At 42.9% G+C, this 17,252-nt stretch overlaps 1 protein-coding gene across 1 annotated transcript; it reads right to left on the bottom strand.

Moving 5' to 3' along the window:
- Positions 1–942: 942 nt before the first annotated feature.
- LOC139469131 (WD repeat-containing protein on Y chromosome-like) lies at positions 943–16,481 on the bottom strand. The gene is made up of 4 exons (XM_071251268.1): positions 16,272–16,481; positions 13,875–15,309; positions 2,074–3,812; positions 943–1,311 (listed from the first exon to the last, which is right to left on the bottom strand). The coding sequence occupies exons 1-4, from the start codon at positions 16,479–16,481 to the stop codon at positions 943–945; spliced, it is 3,753 nt and encodes a 1,250-aa protein (XP_071107369.1).
- Positions 16,482–17,252: the final 771 nt, after the last annotated feature.

Here is a 17,252-nt window from a genome sequence, read left to right as displayed (position 1 = left end):
CAAGGTACCAAGCTACTGCCCGACATATATCACAAGGTATCTAGCTACTGCCCGACATATGTCACAATGTACCTAGCTACTGCCCGACATGTCACAATGTACCCAGCTACTGCCCGACATATGTCACAAGGTACCCAGCTACTGCCTGACATATGTCACAAGGTACCCAGCTACTGCCCGACATATGTCACAAGGTACCTAGCTACTGCCCGACATATGTCACAAGGTACCCAGCTACTGCCCGACATATGTCACAAGGTACCTAGCTGCTGCCCGGTATATGTCAAAAGGTACCTAGCTGCTGCCCAATATATGTCACAAGGTACCTAGCTACAGCCCGACATATGTCTCAAGGTACCTAGCTCTTGCCCGACATATGTCTCAAGGTACCCAGCTACTGCCCGACATATGTATCAATGTACCTAGCTACTGCCCGATATATGTCACAATGTACCCAGCTCCTGCCCGACATATGTCTCAAGGTACCCAGCTACTGCCCGACATATGTCACAGCAACGAGAAGCACGAGAAGGGACATACACAAATTTAATATTCATATAAAACTGGTTAACATTGTCGGAAATACAATTTTAAATGAAACGTAAATATTCAAATCACTTAAAAATAAAAAATAAAACTAGCACGACAGACATCGGTTTGTATGACTGTTTCATCGTTAACAGCTCCATTCATAACTGTTATATTTATTCTCCTGATGTACTGTAGTTTTTAAGCTTCAATATGAGCAAGAATTTAATGTTGTAATGGGTAATGCATATTTCATATGTCATACACGTTATAATAATATATTGTCAAGTAAACATTATGCTACTCTTAGTACGTCATCTCCTGATAGAAAGTTTCTTAACAAACGCGAAAGAACCAAAACAAATATTCATCCATTATACTCCAGTGCGCCGGAAACATCTCTGACGATGTCTGTCAGTCCATCTGATGCAGCTTCCCCCCATGACTTGACCTTGAATCTGGACTTGCCGATCTCACTGTGCTCGGACAGTTCGTGAGTGTACTGCGCATATCTTCGGTGTCTGGAGTTCCGTTTCGACTTCTCGGACGCCGGTGCAAACTGATTATTCTCTTCAGACGATTGTTTGGTCCCTGTTGGGAGAATCCCACAACTGGTTTGGCGATAACCTTGTTGAAATTTGAGATCAGACATGCTCTGTGTTTGGCTGAGGATTCGAATGAGGCTACCATCCTGCGTTTGTTGATTCCTTCAAAGACCTCTGGAGAGTGAGCAAGGTCGATGGGACTCAAATCAACAAATGGAATGGAGTGATACACAGCAATCTGAAACGTAGGCAAATAAAGTGCAATCAAATACACGAAATGAACTTTGGAAACGTCTGCAAAGTCTTGGTTCTGCTTTATATAACGTAAAGTCTGTTTTATGCGAGTGAGTGGGTGGGTGCGTACGTGCGTACGTGGATAAGTTAACTCAAAATTAACTGATATCACAGCTGACATAGGCCTTTGCCTGGTTGGGGATCCCCATGTGTTTTTTTTGTAGACAAACAGCTACATGGAATAACGGATGATAAGGTTTGATCCTTACACCATTCCATCTTGGAACGAATGTAATGATCCATCATTTCGAGTGGATAATTTATCCATCAACCGTTTTCCGTATTAAATATTCATGAAGTAAAGCTATTGTTCAGATGACGTAACGACACCAATGCATGGAATCAGCGAGTGCTGATGGCGTCGCACCGTCAGTTATCAACACTTCAGTATACGAGCAATCAGCTATGGACATTGCTTAAGTGCACACGGGAAATATCAGAAGGTTGTAGTGCCACTCGATCGTGTAACCCTTATGGATATTGTACTGTCAATGGTCAATAGGAATTGGTTGGCTTATTCGGTCCCTGATCTCGCTCTGAGAGGGTTCAACATGAAAAATGTAATTATAGAAACGTGGTGTTAAGCGTTTGCTTTTCATATGATTAGACCTACTGAAATAAATCCAATAGCATGTGAATACATATAAACTGAACAATTACGCAGTTGCCACTAAAGAAATATCTGTAACATCAGGAAATAACGTACAGTTCTAGGGGTTTCGATGAGTTTCGGCAGTACTGGCGGCATTTTGTGGCGGACCTTCCCCTTGTAAGACTTTCCCAAGATGTTGCTGCCCCCAGCCTTCTGCTCAGCGTTGTCGGGTGTACCTGTGCAGTCCAGCCTCTGCAGGTGTGGTAACTGTGTCCTCAACTGTTCCAAGCCCCTCTGCCGAACTAGCCCCATAGCGAGCTCCCAGTGAGGTGTATGGCCGCCGTTGAGAACCCTAAGCGTTTTAGCAGAACCTACTCGACGTAGCTCTTTGGGGATGTTCCTTTTGATGTTGTCGGGGATGATAGTCCGTGGCAGCTTATTCCACTTCTCTCCGAATGTCCCAATGTATCTTCCACAGATGGTCCACAATCTGATGGCACAATCCACACTGGCGGTGATGATCAGTTCACGGTCTTCTATGAAGGTGATACTATTGATAGAGCATATATGAGCGCGGAAAGAGTTGAGTAGGCGTGGTGTCTTCATGTTCTTTTCGGGTTTGCTGCGCTGAGGAGGTGGACGGGAGTTTAATATCTGGGCTTGTTTCGTAATCTGGAATAAGCTATGGCCATAGGCGCTTTCAACCTTAAGAAAAGTGAACTTTTCCTTCAGCCGGTCTAGGTGTCTGGTTTCTTCACTCTGCGACATTTTTGTGCTGGTGCAGTAGTCAACAAGGTCCCAGATTTTGATATACCCTGACATGTCTGCCGTGAAGAGATATCTGTTTTGGGCATCAGTTTCGACAGTCGAAATGCTGTCCCCTACCACATGAGATGCATAGAACTGCCCCAGAAGTCCTCCTTGGTGATGAAGAGACCAGGCTCGAACCCATCCATCAGCACCTATTGTTACCATTATAGCTGTCTTCTTCTCCATAGCTTCACGTGTTTTAAGAAATACTATTTTCTCGACCGCTGCCTCGTAAGCTTGACTGATAGTTTCGTACTCATCTCTGCTGAACTTGCTCCTTGGTTTAAACTCTCCCAGCGGGCTGCTGTCCAAGGCACGGAGAAGGGGGTGTTCACATGAATGTTTTGAATCCGTCTTATTTGGGGTGCTGCCCGCGGGAGAGGTTTCCTCTCCTTCCTTCGATCTCCCCAGCCGAGAGCCCAACATCAGACTCCTCCTTGGGCTGCTAGTGCTGCGTCCCTTGGAAGAAACCCTGCCATCTGCCGGGGTGGGGATTGAGGAAGGCTGACTGGGGTTTGAAGTTTCGGGGATGTCCGTTTCGGGTTCCTCCTCTGCCTCATCCCTATTATCCATCTGAAAGTGATCAATGATTGGTCGCACACCAAGGTGAGCATTAAGACGGCTGTACATGTGTCCCGTGTCACGTGACCAGATGACGATGTCGCCATCATAAGAACTGGTTGCTATGATGTTAGGACTGAGGTATGCAATACTGAGGATGTCTTCTTTGTGTCGCGTCTGCCACGTCTTTCGGCTCTCCTCACCTCCGCCATCCACGTAAATATGAACTCTCCTGTCCCATCCAGTTACGTAGATGCGGTGTTTGGAGCTTACAATCCCTGTTATAACGCTATGGTCAGGAATTTGGAAATTCTGGAGACATGCGCCATTGTTAAAGTTCCATACCTTGACGCTGCCGTCCCTCGCCCCGGTAATGACGCGTCGGCCTACCGTGTCAAATGTCATAACCGTAATTTCAACGGGAATTTCGACTCCATTCTCGATGGAACTGTGAGCGTTGATGAACTGCATTACTTTCTCACCTGAAAGGAGACATAAGCAACATTATTCTTTGTCCGGGGCCTAATACCACGGGTGGCAATTATTTTTAAAAGCTTGAACATTATGTGGGGACGACTGGTAATATATCATAGTATCAAAACATCAAAACATGAGTCCTAAGACCAATCTCACCCCACGCCCCACCCGACCCCACCCGACCCCACCAGTCCCCAAATAACTTGCGGACAACAAAGAGACCCGCCAGATAGGCAATGATTTTGTGAAAATCTTGTAACAAGTTCAATTTATTTTACGCAGTTATATATACATTTAGCGAAAGAAAGTTTAAATCAAAATGTTAAAAACATTATTGGTGCACTGACCACCCATGCAATGAAAAGGGTCGTATTCTATATCTTCCTTTGGGTCATTATGGGGAGGAATGATGACGCGCTTCCTTCGTTCCACCAACTACAGCAACTGTCGCTTTCCTTTCGAAAACTGCCTTGTAATGTGGGCATTAATATAATTATTTTACTGGCGCTTCGGCACGTTCACCTGACAATGACTGATGCCCGCACATCGTGTAAGTGAGTATGGTTTTACGCTGATTTTAGCAATATTCCCAATAAATTTCGAAAGGGGACACGTGTATTTTGAATGGGTTTCACATATGGTACACACGTGGAGAAGGAACCATGGTCTTTGGCATGACCAGCGAACGATTTACTCATTGTTTTACAGAGAGAAACATTCTTTAACTGAACTTAGCTGGACTTGTACCCCGTTCACATGCGCCTCTATACATATGTGTGTATATCTGCATACGTGTGTAGAAATACATACGTGAGTATACTTGTCATAAATTTGCATCATGCCTGGAGCAGGTGATAATGTAAATGTAAACTTGCACTGTGTGTATATGTTGCAACGTGAACGTTTGTGTTAACGTAAGAGTGAGTGAGTGAGTATGGTTTTACGCCGTTTTTAGCAATATTCCAACAGTATCACGGCGGGGGACACCAGAAATGGGCTTCACTCATTGTACCCATGTCGGGAATCGAACCCGGGTCTTCGCTTTAACCACTAGGCTACCCGACCGCCCCGTCAACGTAAGAGGATGATCTGATTAACGTCTGTTCTTTTGCCAACACCAAACAAATTGTCAACAGTTGCCAACTTTTATGCGTTTATACAGAGTTGAGCGGACGGTGTTTTCTTTTGGTTTCAAGGAGTCAAAACTGTGTACAAATTAAATCAAACACATGTTGCTTGACGCGAAACTTTTCGGTGAAGTAACTCTCTTCTCATTCAACTTTGATTGGAAAACAACCTGTTTTGTCTTGAAAGTCGCATACAGACTGACGCATTTGTGTGCCTTACGCAAATTACATACTTTATTTACAGACTTAAGTTGATTTTCATGTGAACGCATAGTAAATTTACATATACACACGTACATGTATGTTCAGTTACACATGTGCAAAATTACTAATGTCAGTAACTGTTGTGCATGTGAGCGGGGAATTAGAGGAGCAACGCCTAAATGTGCTGTTCTGTGTTAAGAGGGTAACGCTATAACAATAATCAGATCAAATTGGTATGAACTTTTTACTTTGGTGTTTGATTTCTTTTTCAATATATTTACTAAAATCATATTTCGTCACCTCGCTATTTTCTGTCCAACAGCAATATGTATTAAGCAAGTCAAAGTGTGTGACTGCTCTCTCTGCGCTGCTACAGCTTTCTTAGGCGACACCAATATTGGAAGTTTCATGTATTAAAATAATCTAAATAAATTTGTAATTCTGAAATATCTGCCTAATGTTACACAACAGATACCCCTAAACCCAGGGCGATACATCGAACACAGTTGAGGTGAAAAAAGGTGTTTTCTTTTAAGTACTTTCGAGTATGGCGATTCCAAAAATGAAATTTAAAAAACGGTCCCTATTCTCATTTGGGAGAAAATCGTCGTCAAAAATAACTTGAAATTTGTCCAAACTTCAGTTTATTTCAAATTTCACTTTTTTGCAGTAAACGTCAATTGATTGAAATTTACTGATCAATATGAGATAAACATATTATTTTACCACAATATTCTTTAACTCGCTTGTGCCACTGTAGTATATGTGCTACATAACACTTCAACCAGTGGGAATGTGTACTGTAAGGCTGTAGGAGTTGTCTCCCTTCAATGGCCTTCTAAATTTTGCAAGTCATACTGTATGATCAGTATGTGTCTCTCCTATCGATCATCAAACATGTTTTTCTCTTCAGCAATGTAATGTCAGAGTAACATATACTCAGGTTACAACACATTAAGCAAACTGAATTTGAGGTTCAATACCCGATTTTCATAATTGTCGCCATGGCAGCCATATTGGTTGGTTGTTTGTTTTCTTACGCCGCACTCAGCAATATTCCAGCTGTATGGCGGCGGTCTGTAAATAATCGATTCTGGACCAAACAATCCAGTGATTGACATTACGAACATCGATCCATACAATTGGGATACGATGACATGCATCAACCAAGTCAGCGAGCCAGCGAGCCTGTCGCCTCTTCCGACAAACATAGTCGCCTTTTACGGCAAGCATAAGTTCCTGAAGACATATGCTTACCCTGATCTTCCCAGGTCGAAATAACACTGAGACGAAAATGATAGATCTAGATATATTCTATTTATGTATCTAGTCAAGAATAATAGATATAGAAATATATACTAGTAAATGTTCTCGATACAAACAACTATTTTTGATTATTCAAAAACAGATTGAATATAAGACAGCCTTGTTGGGTGATCCCAATAACTGTCAGGCCTCGGTTTGGGGAATTAGCTATTGGGAGCGAGCCTTGAAACAAGAGAGATGAGAGCTGTGAGGTCCTTAGGGTTTATTCAAGCAAGTGTGCTGAGGACCAACACCCAAGGAGTTATATACCCCCACAGCTCTACTCTTATCACATTAACAATTACTTTGAAGTTGTAATTTCGGTCTCTGTTATCTGCCCTGGGCTGTCAAAGTTTACTACACAAAAGCAGGTGGTAATAGAATGGTATCAGTATTGCCTAAGAAGAGTTTATTTTAATTACAGTTTAAGATGATGGTCAAAACCTGCGCCAGCTGGTAACAAAACATTATCAACAGAACAAGGGCCGGGGCGGACGAACGCGCCGACTTTATCTATGATTACGTAATTTACTGTTCGCGTGAATGAGCTTGCCGAGGAGCAGCCGTCATGGTCGACCAGTGGCGATAAAAACAAGAAATACTGGTCTAGCGACTTTCGAATTTTAGAATTTCCTAGTTTAAGTTTATTTTGTTAAAAATATAAAAAGTGTATTGAAATATATGCACTGTAACAATACCCCTGTGCGTCGTGGAGCTTTTGTCCTCAAAAGCCCAAAAAAAAGGATTAAAATGAAGCAAATATACATAGATAATCAGAATACAATGATACAATAAATTACGTTGGACATGAACAAATGTGTGCATGAAGATAGTTTGATCAGTTGAAAACATAAGGCACACTATATCCATTACAAAGATTCTGGAACATGCCCACATATTAAACTACAAGAAAAATGACAATTTGAAGTAATGAACAAGCATTTCTGTGAAAAGGAAACCGGTTAACAAGAACATACATAATATAAGGAAAGGTGGTTGTGTGATGAGGGAGTTTTTAGCGTTCCCCAACAATTTGCCCTTACACTGTCAAACATTTCACATCACGCTAGGTCTACGATTTGAAAGTATCCGTGGTGAAATATTAGGATATAGGTGGCAAAGGGGTGCTTAAAGAGTTTGTGAATGTGCGGGAAGTGAGGCGCCAGAAGGCGGTTGGATGTACCAACAGGAAGGACACAGAGTGAGTGGAAGAATTGGAACTGTGGCACACTCAAGTCTTGGAGAAGAGAGTTGAGATTTTGAGACAAAGATGAGAAATGCTGCCCAAGGAACAGCCAAGATTCCTAACAGAATGGAAACATTGTAGTCTGTTAAGGTGGTGATGACAACGAGAGATTAACGGTAGTTGACGTGTAAGTATCATATTTAGGGATTGAAGGCAAAGCAAGTTCACTCAGGCCAGGAGACACAAATATCAGCCGAATTCAAGGATAGTGTCTCTCCATGATGGACCAAAGACAAAAAGAAACCAAAGTACAAGTCAGATGTGATGACCATTCATGCAGGAAAGTTGTGGCCACAACATTTCACTGCGTAGCACTTATAAAACACGAGGCAATTTGATTACCTGTAGGGGGTGGTCAGAGCTCATCTACCTTGACAAATGATGACTTGTTGCCAGGAGGAATAGCATGGAAGGTCACAACCTATGAATTTGCAAAATATCTGTGTTTCCGTTTCCGTCTGTGACCAGATCCTGTTCTGAATGTATGATAATCACTTATCATTTCCGCACTAAGGTTGGAAGCAGGTTCCCAGGTGCGTTGGGGGTAACCTTCCCATTCAATTAGGTAGTGAGTTACTCCTGACTTCTTTTTAGCTTTGTGTATGCGTTTTACTGCATAAAGTTGATCATCTGGTTGGGCAGATGATGTGGGACTCTGTGGAATAGTGTCAGAGTTATCAGACGAGTCAGGTAGCATAATGGGATGCTCTGCGGAAGTGTGCTGTGTTGTGGTAGGATTGTCAGGATCGGAGGATGTTGACTGAGTTGGAGTTGATTGATGCTGAGCTGTTTGTAAGGCTATCTCTACGAGGATTGTCGGGCAGGGAGGCCATCGACTGAGTGGGTGTTGCTAGATGCTGAGCTGGTTGTGCAGGTTGTCTTCGAGGGGTTGGAGGTGTATAAGTTTTAAGTCTGTTGGCATGAATGAAGGATTTATGTTCTTTGTTTGTGTTAGTGTTCAGTAGTTTGAATGTATGGTTTAGACCGATGCGAATGATTCTGTAAGGTCCTATCCATTTCTTTGACAGTTTGGGGGAAAGGCCAGTTTTGACAGTTGGATCAGTCATGAGAACCTGATCACCCACTGCAAATGAAGGTTCCTTGGCTCTGATATTCTGAAGATTCTTGCTTTTATCCTGAGCAGCAGACATGTTGTCCTTTGTAAGGAATTTTGCCACATTCAGATTTTTCAAGAGATCTTGAAGATGACCCTGTGCATCTTTGCCGAGGGTAGATTTGGGCAGCAAGGTTGTGTCAAAAGGAAGATTCATTTCCTTTCCAAACATGAGGTAGTGTGGTGAATACCCTGTAGATTGACAAGGTACATTGCGCATGGCCATCATAACACATGGAATGAGTTTGGCCCAATTGGTCTGATCAGGGTCAGCATATGTTCGGAGAGCCTGCTCTATGACACTGTTCCTCCTTTCACACATCCCATTAGTCTGGGGGTGGTAGGATGAAGTGTAGTAGTGCTTGATATCGAGGAGTTCACAGAGAGCATTTACTAGCTTGGAAGTGAACTGCCTACCTCTGTCAGTAAGAAGTGTACGGGGAGCACCAAACCGTGAGAAGACCTCATGGTCAGTCAGGGAGACAGCCTAGAGAACAGCCAGAAGGTAAGTGACAGAACGGTTCTCCCACCCGGGAACATTGGCCACTCGGTCCCGGTTTGCGTTCTGTCACGTTATTATCAACATGTACCTTTCGACTCATTTCAACCATCAACAATAAATATGGCTGCTGTCGTCTAAACTTCACCCCTGAGTTTTGTCTTCCGTCATCACCCTGAGCTACCATCCGAGGGCCGAAACGAACGCCCTTGGACAGATGATGGAGAATAATCCGGGTAGCGTGAGTTTGCTGTGACTCACGCACGATCCCCCTACCCTAACTCGCAGCAAAGTAAATGGTAGTTCAGAGGTGATGGGAGACAAAAGCAGCGTCAAGCCAGTCGCCATCGTGACGGGAAAACGGAGAAACGACAGACAGTAGCCCAGCCAACCCGATCGTCAGCAACAGACAGCAGCCCAGCCAACCCGATCGATAGTCAGCAACAGACAGCAGCCCAGCCAACCCGATCGTCAGCAACAGACAGCAGCCCAGCCTACCCGAACGTCAGCAACAACGACATCAAGACAATATTCATGTAGCCACGCTACCGACACCCAAGATCAAGTCGACCACCATCAAGATTCTTCAGCACGTGCCTACCGATATATGTGTGTGCGTGTGACAATATATTTGAACCTTCGTTCCAACTCTAAATGAGTACTGTGCTAAAACGTATTCTCACGGACATTCTTGTTCATGTAAGGTATGTTATGTAATCAAGTCATTATTGTTTCGTTGTCTTAAAATTTTTGTCATGTTTTTCGATAATGAGTATGTATTGCAATCTATGTATTGTTATCAGAGGTACATCCTTATCAGATTAAGTTTTTGAAATCGGCTAGGCTCTTACTCTATTCATGTCCTACACCCTACGCTTATAGCATTTAGTGCAGATCAACGATATCTGCGGGTTCCGAGTCGTCCCATACAAATCAGACTCCCGGTTTCAAGGATTTTTCTTTTAATTTGTGGCCCTATAACCATTACTATAGACAATAGCTTTCAAAAAGTTATCCAATACCCTAAAATTTCCTGCTTATATCTTCATTTATTCCTTTTTGAGTATGTAAGCACCGAAATTATTGGTACTCTTTGTGAAAACTGATAAAATCGATGTAGTAGCAGCGATTGTAGAAGTATAATAAGTTAGGGAGCCTCGTTGCTTGCCAAGCTTATTCAGTGGAGACTGTGTATACAGTCTATATCCTACTTCTTCGTTTTGCCAAAGTGATTTTGTGCTTAATTATGATACCGGCGAAAATTATGTATATTCGTGCGATCAACCGTTAATGGTCTCTGGCACACAAAATACGATTCGTTCAAATATCTTCGAGACAATTTCACATGATTGAATTTTTCATTACATTCCAGTTTAGACTTTTGAAGTTGGTTAGGTTTTGCATACACATTCTACTTTTTAGCGCAGATCACACTTCACATCTGCTAGCCTTGTCGAGTCTAGGCTCACAATATAAGACTCCCAATTTCAAGGATCTTACTGTTATCATGAAAATATTACTTTCATATGCAAACGACAACGCTTTACCCACATTATGTTTTTGTCCCTACGTCATCCGTCTTCTTTACTTCAACAATGTGTATTGTCTGTTTCAATGTGATACCTGTGAACTAGCAGTCTGGTATTCCGACTGCAAGGGCGACCGCGAGCAGGATGTGCTGCTCGGTGGAAACTCGTCCAAGGTTCTTTGTGTATGAGCCGGAATCTCCGCTCATCTGTATTTTGTTCGTACGAGCCGGTACCTCCGCTCAACTTGTTAACGTTATGTATAATTGTTTCACCGATATTGACAATGATGTTATTCACTTATTTACTTTACACGCCTGTATATCTTATCTAATGTCATCTCATTCATCTCAGTCAAGTGTAGTGCATGAAGCAACTACTTGCCAACCTGTCGATGTCACTTGCATTGTACTGTACTTGTACTCCATATTGTCACTATTTTTAAAACGCTTTTGAGGACAAAAGCTCCACGACGTTCAGGGGTATTGTAATAGTGTAAATCGTTTCAATACTTTTATTTAACATTTCATTTATCTAAATACCTAACTGGTTCAATATGTTTCCAAGTCCACCGAAATTCTATGCCCTTTGTCTGTTTTATATATTCAGTAACAATTCGGCGTATCCCCTCTTATCATAAGCCCCTCCGGGCAGGACCCTTAATCTCCAGCGCTATCTATAAATTTCAATTAACACCTCCTAACGTCGCCGGAGCTTACGTATATAAATACACGTGGGACAATGACCTTGCCACGCGTTACGTAATACCTCGCTCTACAAAACCGGACTGACATGGTCAGTCAGGGAGACAGCCTAGAGAGACAGCCAGAAGGTAAGTGACAGAACGGTTCTCCCACCCGGGAACATTGGCCACTCGGTCCCGGTGTGCGTTCTGTCACGTTATTATCAACATGTACCTTTTCGACTCATTTTCAACCATCAACAATAAATATGGCTGCTGTCGTCTGAAACTTCACCCCTGAGTTTTGTCTTCCGTCATCACCCTGAGCTACCATCCGAGGGCCGAAACTAACGCCCTTGGACAAATATGTAAATCATAAAACAAAATTAACAAGCTTGAAATTATGACACAGCTGTCCTTTCCTTAGCTACTTCGGTTTTGTGAGTTTCCAGGTATGCTGTCTTTTAACCATTAACTTGACTTTTTACGTAAACAAAAAAGCAGTCTTGTCAAAGCCAGTATAGATCAGACATGAATACGCATTTTAAATGCTGAATGCCTGCTGTCCGATCAAAAGTATTGTCATTTAGAAGAATAAAGGTTCGTTTCTAAAGCCTGACGGTATTCTTGCAAAAAGTCTATTCTTCTCAAGACCATAATTCAATCGATTTGTAACTAATCTTTACATACCCTGTTGTTTATACAACAGAGCGTTCTCAAAAGGACTTTAGGAGCGTATATAGTAAGGTATGGTAACACTGCACTTTATTTTTCATTACATTTCTTGTGTTTGAAACTAAAATGTTTTAAATGGCACATTAACAGGCATCAACGACTAAAATGTAGGTGAAAATGTTGTTACCTGAAAACGGGACACATGGACTTTAAAAAGATTTCATAAATGGTATAGCATGCCTTCAGAAAGTTTTCATGAACGTAGCTAATATGCATTAGAGTGTATGAATTTTACAGTGGGTACCTAATATATACACTTTATTTCCCCTGTTAGAAGCCGAGTCTCCAAAACGATGGGTAATACGCTCTGTCCAGGAAATAGAATCCGGCCGGTGCCCATGCAGTTCCACAAAGCAATCTTAGCGTTTTGACTGTTGTAAGTATGTGTTAAGCTATGGGAGTTACGATCATCCTAGCGCTAAGATGGCTATGTGGAACCAGAGACCATAACATACGGTCTCTGGGGGAATGGGGCTCTGACGTGTGATGGAGGCCTTGCTTACATTTTCTGGACAGAGCGTATGACCCCTCACCAACAGAGACCGGGTCCATCACGGCATGTAATGATTACACCCCGCGGGTATATCCACGTGTCTTTGAACATGAAGTGTCAAGGGAGTCGAGGGATTTGGTAAAGTAGCGAGTAGCCCCTGTGCCAGCATTAAACAGGATGTACGCCGGGCCAATGGCGAAATTAACAGACGCCCGAGCGTCTAATAGATGACACTTTTTACATGTCACTTTTCATATATATCACACCTCATGTCAGCCAGAGACTCAGCCAAAGGGCTGACCGATTTATACAAATCGCATCATATTATAAAAGTTCATATGCTAATTTGCTAATTATACACCACTACTTATGTTTGTTCGTTGTTTAACGCCGAACTCATCAATATTCCAGACATATGACGTCAGTCTGCTATTAATCGAGTCGGGACAATACAAACCAGTCTTTCGCAACATCTGTCACCGACGGAGTACGATGACGCGCAAACAACCAATTCACCAAATCTCATCTTCCCGAGGCAAGTGAGTTAACTGACTGTAAAAGTCCAGTTTCCACCCTTGCCGAACTTGGCTAGAATTTCTTGGTTCGATCGTAGCGCCACTGGTGGTTATTACGAGTTATGTCCCTTCTGTGTCCCTCCTACTGACCAATCAATTTCAACCTCTCAAATCACTTGCTTTGCTTCAAACAAAATGGCAGCGCCCAGTGACGACGATCTGATCGATAATCAAGATCTAAATTGCAATAAAACGGGTCTTACTTTGCGAAGTACATCAAATCACGTGACCACCTTGATTAAAACAATAAAAGATTTGGAAAATATCGGTTGCCGCTGAGTTGACGGTAGACATGCTTTGCAAATCCTGCAATCAATCGAAATTTGCACAGCAGTTTACGAACCGGATGTCGATATCGTTACGCGATTTTGATTGGACTTGGAAAAAAAGTCGTTTGTCCAGCAAAAATATGACTTTTGTAGTCAGTTATCTCCCTTGCCTCGGGAAGATGCCAAGTCTGACCACAAGATCCTGTAATCGCCTCATACCCGAAGCATATTCTAACTCGGAATCACGGCCTTGCTGCCATTTACATGTATGATGGAGTTATACCATACCCACCATTCTCGATGTTCCAAATGCTGACCACAGACCCCTCGCAGGCGCTGACCATCACGTTGAAGGTGGGGTTGTACAGTGCTGTCACCACCGGTTTAGTATGGGATATAACTTCTGTAATCTTGACGTCCTCGTCCTTGTGTTCGAGCAGAGCTAACAGATTGGTCGCAAGAATCAGATGCTGCAACTTCCGGTTGAAGCAGACGGCAGAGATGGAGAACTGACCCAGTTTGACCATGCGACCACTAATGTGCTGAAGGCAGCTATGGTCCCTCAGGTCGTAGATCCGGATTGTTTTTCCTTTATCGATACTAATCAGCATGTTTTTTCTCCCATTTAAGACCGTGTGAATGATTGGTTTGTTATGCCCCTTGAGGATGACAGTCGCCCTGTTGACGACATACGGGTTCCAAATGCGAACGTTATAGTCCATACCGCCTGTTGCGATGATATTATGCATGGGGCAGTAGTCGAAGCAGAGGAGACCTTTCATCGCTTTGAAATAGGCCGGCGGTTTCTTCTTGACGAAGTCTCCCATAAAGAGGGCAGTGTTGGTACTTTGACAACATGACAGGACACAGTTGAGCTCTTGCACATACTGTATCTTGCACACCCAATCATCGTGAACATTGCCTAACTTGTAAGCTTTCACTTTTGGCACGTGCCCTCTGATTAGTTCGGCAAAACTGAATTTCTTAACCGAGTCTTTCTTCTGATCCTGCGTACCGAACATTGCACCTCCTCTCTGAATTTCAAAGTTGACCGAGAAAAGGTTGCCAGCAGTGTCTCCCCATAGGAGAACGGTATGTTTCCTGTCCTTTAAGTCTGCCCGGCAGTCTAAACACGTGATACAATCTTCCAACCCAGTGAGCATATACCGCTTCACAAGCTTCTTGTTCGACACTTCGAAGAAGGTGATATCCCGCTCTGTTGAAGCGACTGCCAGCATATTGTTGTTATAGAGACACGCCATTTCGACATACCACGGCTGTGTTTTGCGGTCAGCTGGGCTGAATGCTTGGATCGACCGTACATGTTTCATCTGAATAGTCCAGAAGCTCACCACCCCGTCTCTACTGAGGGTAGCATACTTGCCTTTAGTTGGGTCGACCTTGGTGCTCCTCTTGGTGAGGTGGGGAAAGAAGGAGACTCGGACTATGAGTTCGTGGTGCTTTGTCTGAATTTCCTTCATATCGTTTGGAAAGGGCATTTCTCTCAGCATCTGCATCATCTGGTTCTTCTCCTTGTACTCAAGGAGGTTGTACGTGAGGTACTCCTCCCAGTCTATTCTGCCATCACAGTTGGCGTCCATCTTCATGAACATCATTTCAAGGTCGAAGTCGTTGATGTCGTGGTGCAAAGTCCGCCGAATGGCGACCTTGAACTCATCCAGAGATAAACCCCCTAAGCCCGCCAGGCTGGCCTTTGCGAATATCATCTGGGAAATAGTTGAGAAAATTACCAGTAAGGCACCGTAAAGTATATTGTCTGATATGATGAATTTATTCTTGTCTCATGCTTATTAATTTTACTTATCATTTATATCAGTAAGGTAATGACATTAAATACAGTCCCTAGGTATTTTTAGTCAAACACCATTGTGTCGAAGTTGAAGTGACCTACGGAAATAAAGTTATACGAGGTTCAACACAACCGAAAACGATTTATAAAGGAGGAATACGCAGGGACCAAGTTTTACTTCGAGACAAACGAAAGTTCGACACAACAAAGTTACACATAGCGGTATTTGACTGTATTGTCAAAAGATATGCAGTCCGAATATAAACTGCGTATGCTGATTGTTGATTGTTGGTGCCGTCTAACATGAAAGCCTTACAGTTACACGTCAAACGCGTGACATCCTGTGTCGGTTGTATGAAAGCTGTGTTTATGAATATACTCACTGCATGGAGAGACATGCTTTTCCTGACCCATCCTTAATAACTTCCAATATATCCAACATTATAAATATTTGTTTTGTTTGTTTGGTGTTTGACGCCGCACTCAGCAATGTTTGACGCCGCACTCAGCGGTCTGTAAATAATCCAGTCTGGACGTGACAATCCACTAAATGGCATCATGAGCATCGATCCACACAATTGGGATACGATGACATGTATCAACCAAGTCAGCGAGCCTGACTACCGATCCCGTTAGTCGTCTCTTACGACAAGCATAGTCGCCTTTTACGCCAAACATGGGTTGCTGAAGACCTATTCACGGGTCGAGGATAAACACCTCGGACACCCTACATTCGTATCGTGAGACAAATAAGTGATACTTACAGTACGTACATACATAGATTTGAATGGTACCGAGGACACGTTAGTTCGTTCAGAATTTGATGTTAAAAGTGATTTATAAAGTGTACTAATTTCGTTTCCAGAAAGAATCCCCTACCTGCAATCTGCTGAGTTTGACAATGGCTGAGACTGGTTCAAAGTTGACATCCCCAGCAGCTCTAATGTTTTTCCGACCACCAAAGTAGGTGATGAAGGGGTGGACTGTCCCTCCTGTTGTGGGGGCTAGTGATCTTCTTCTTCCACCGGGATCGAGTTTAGATCTGGATGTCGGCTTTGATGCCGATGGTTCGACGGAGAAACGCTTCATATTGCCAGTTTCCTTAGAAGATGTTCATTGTTTCAGTACGTCCATTGTGTACGTTTACCTTCTTCGCCAGTATATAATGCGGTCGTATTTAGATGCCTTATCTGATGCCTGATAACAAAGCGACCGCCATGATGGACTGGCCACCAATGTTTGGTTGTTTTCTCGTCATGGTGACATTGGAATGCCTACGACGTCATGGCAATTGTGACGCATTTTGCCTGCAACGTTACATGGCGATGCAAGTACCATTGTGACGTCACGTTCCTATGACGTCACATCATTGTTTTAACTAAGAATTGGTTTTGTATGAGTCCATTGGAGTATATTGACAGTAGAGGGGGACCTCGCCTAGAGGAACACTACCAAGCTGACTGTCGTTCATTCCCCGATGAACGTCAGTTTGTCACGTGATTACGTTGTCAATCGAGCGGCGACATACAGAACTATTTTAGGGGAATTGGGTGTCAATGTCTAAAAATAACGTCAAATAGGGACGGTAATCACGGTATCATCATATGACAATGAAATGAAGCGTCAATTCGAAGCTAAATGAGAATGCTCGACTCACCGAAAGAAATCACTGAGCTCCACACTGTTGTGCATTGCTTTTCTAAAGTGCTCCCATTTTCCGAAGCAAAGCAAAGATGTTAAAGATATATATTTTTTATTGTCACAACTAACTATTTTTTAACCCTGCGTCGAAACAATGTAAATGATGATAATGTGAAAAAATTAACAATAATAATAACGACAACAACAATTTAGTCCAAA

The sequence above is a fragment of the Haliotis cracherodii genome, unplaced genomic scaffold (assembly GCF_022045235.1).
Source record: "Haliotis cracherodii isolate W230 unplaced genomic scaffold, xgHalCrac1.p SCAF_2, whole genome shotgun sequence".
NCBI lineage: Eukaryota > Metazoa > Mollusca > Gastropoda > Lepetellida > Haliotidae > Haliotis > Haliotis cracherodii.
Note: the sequence above shows the minus strand (reverse complement) of the source record. Positions and strands in the feature narration are given on the sequence as shown.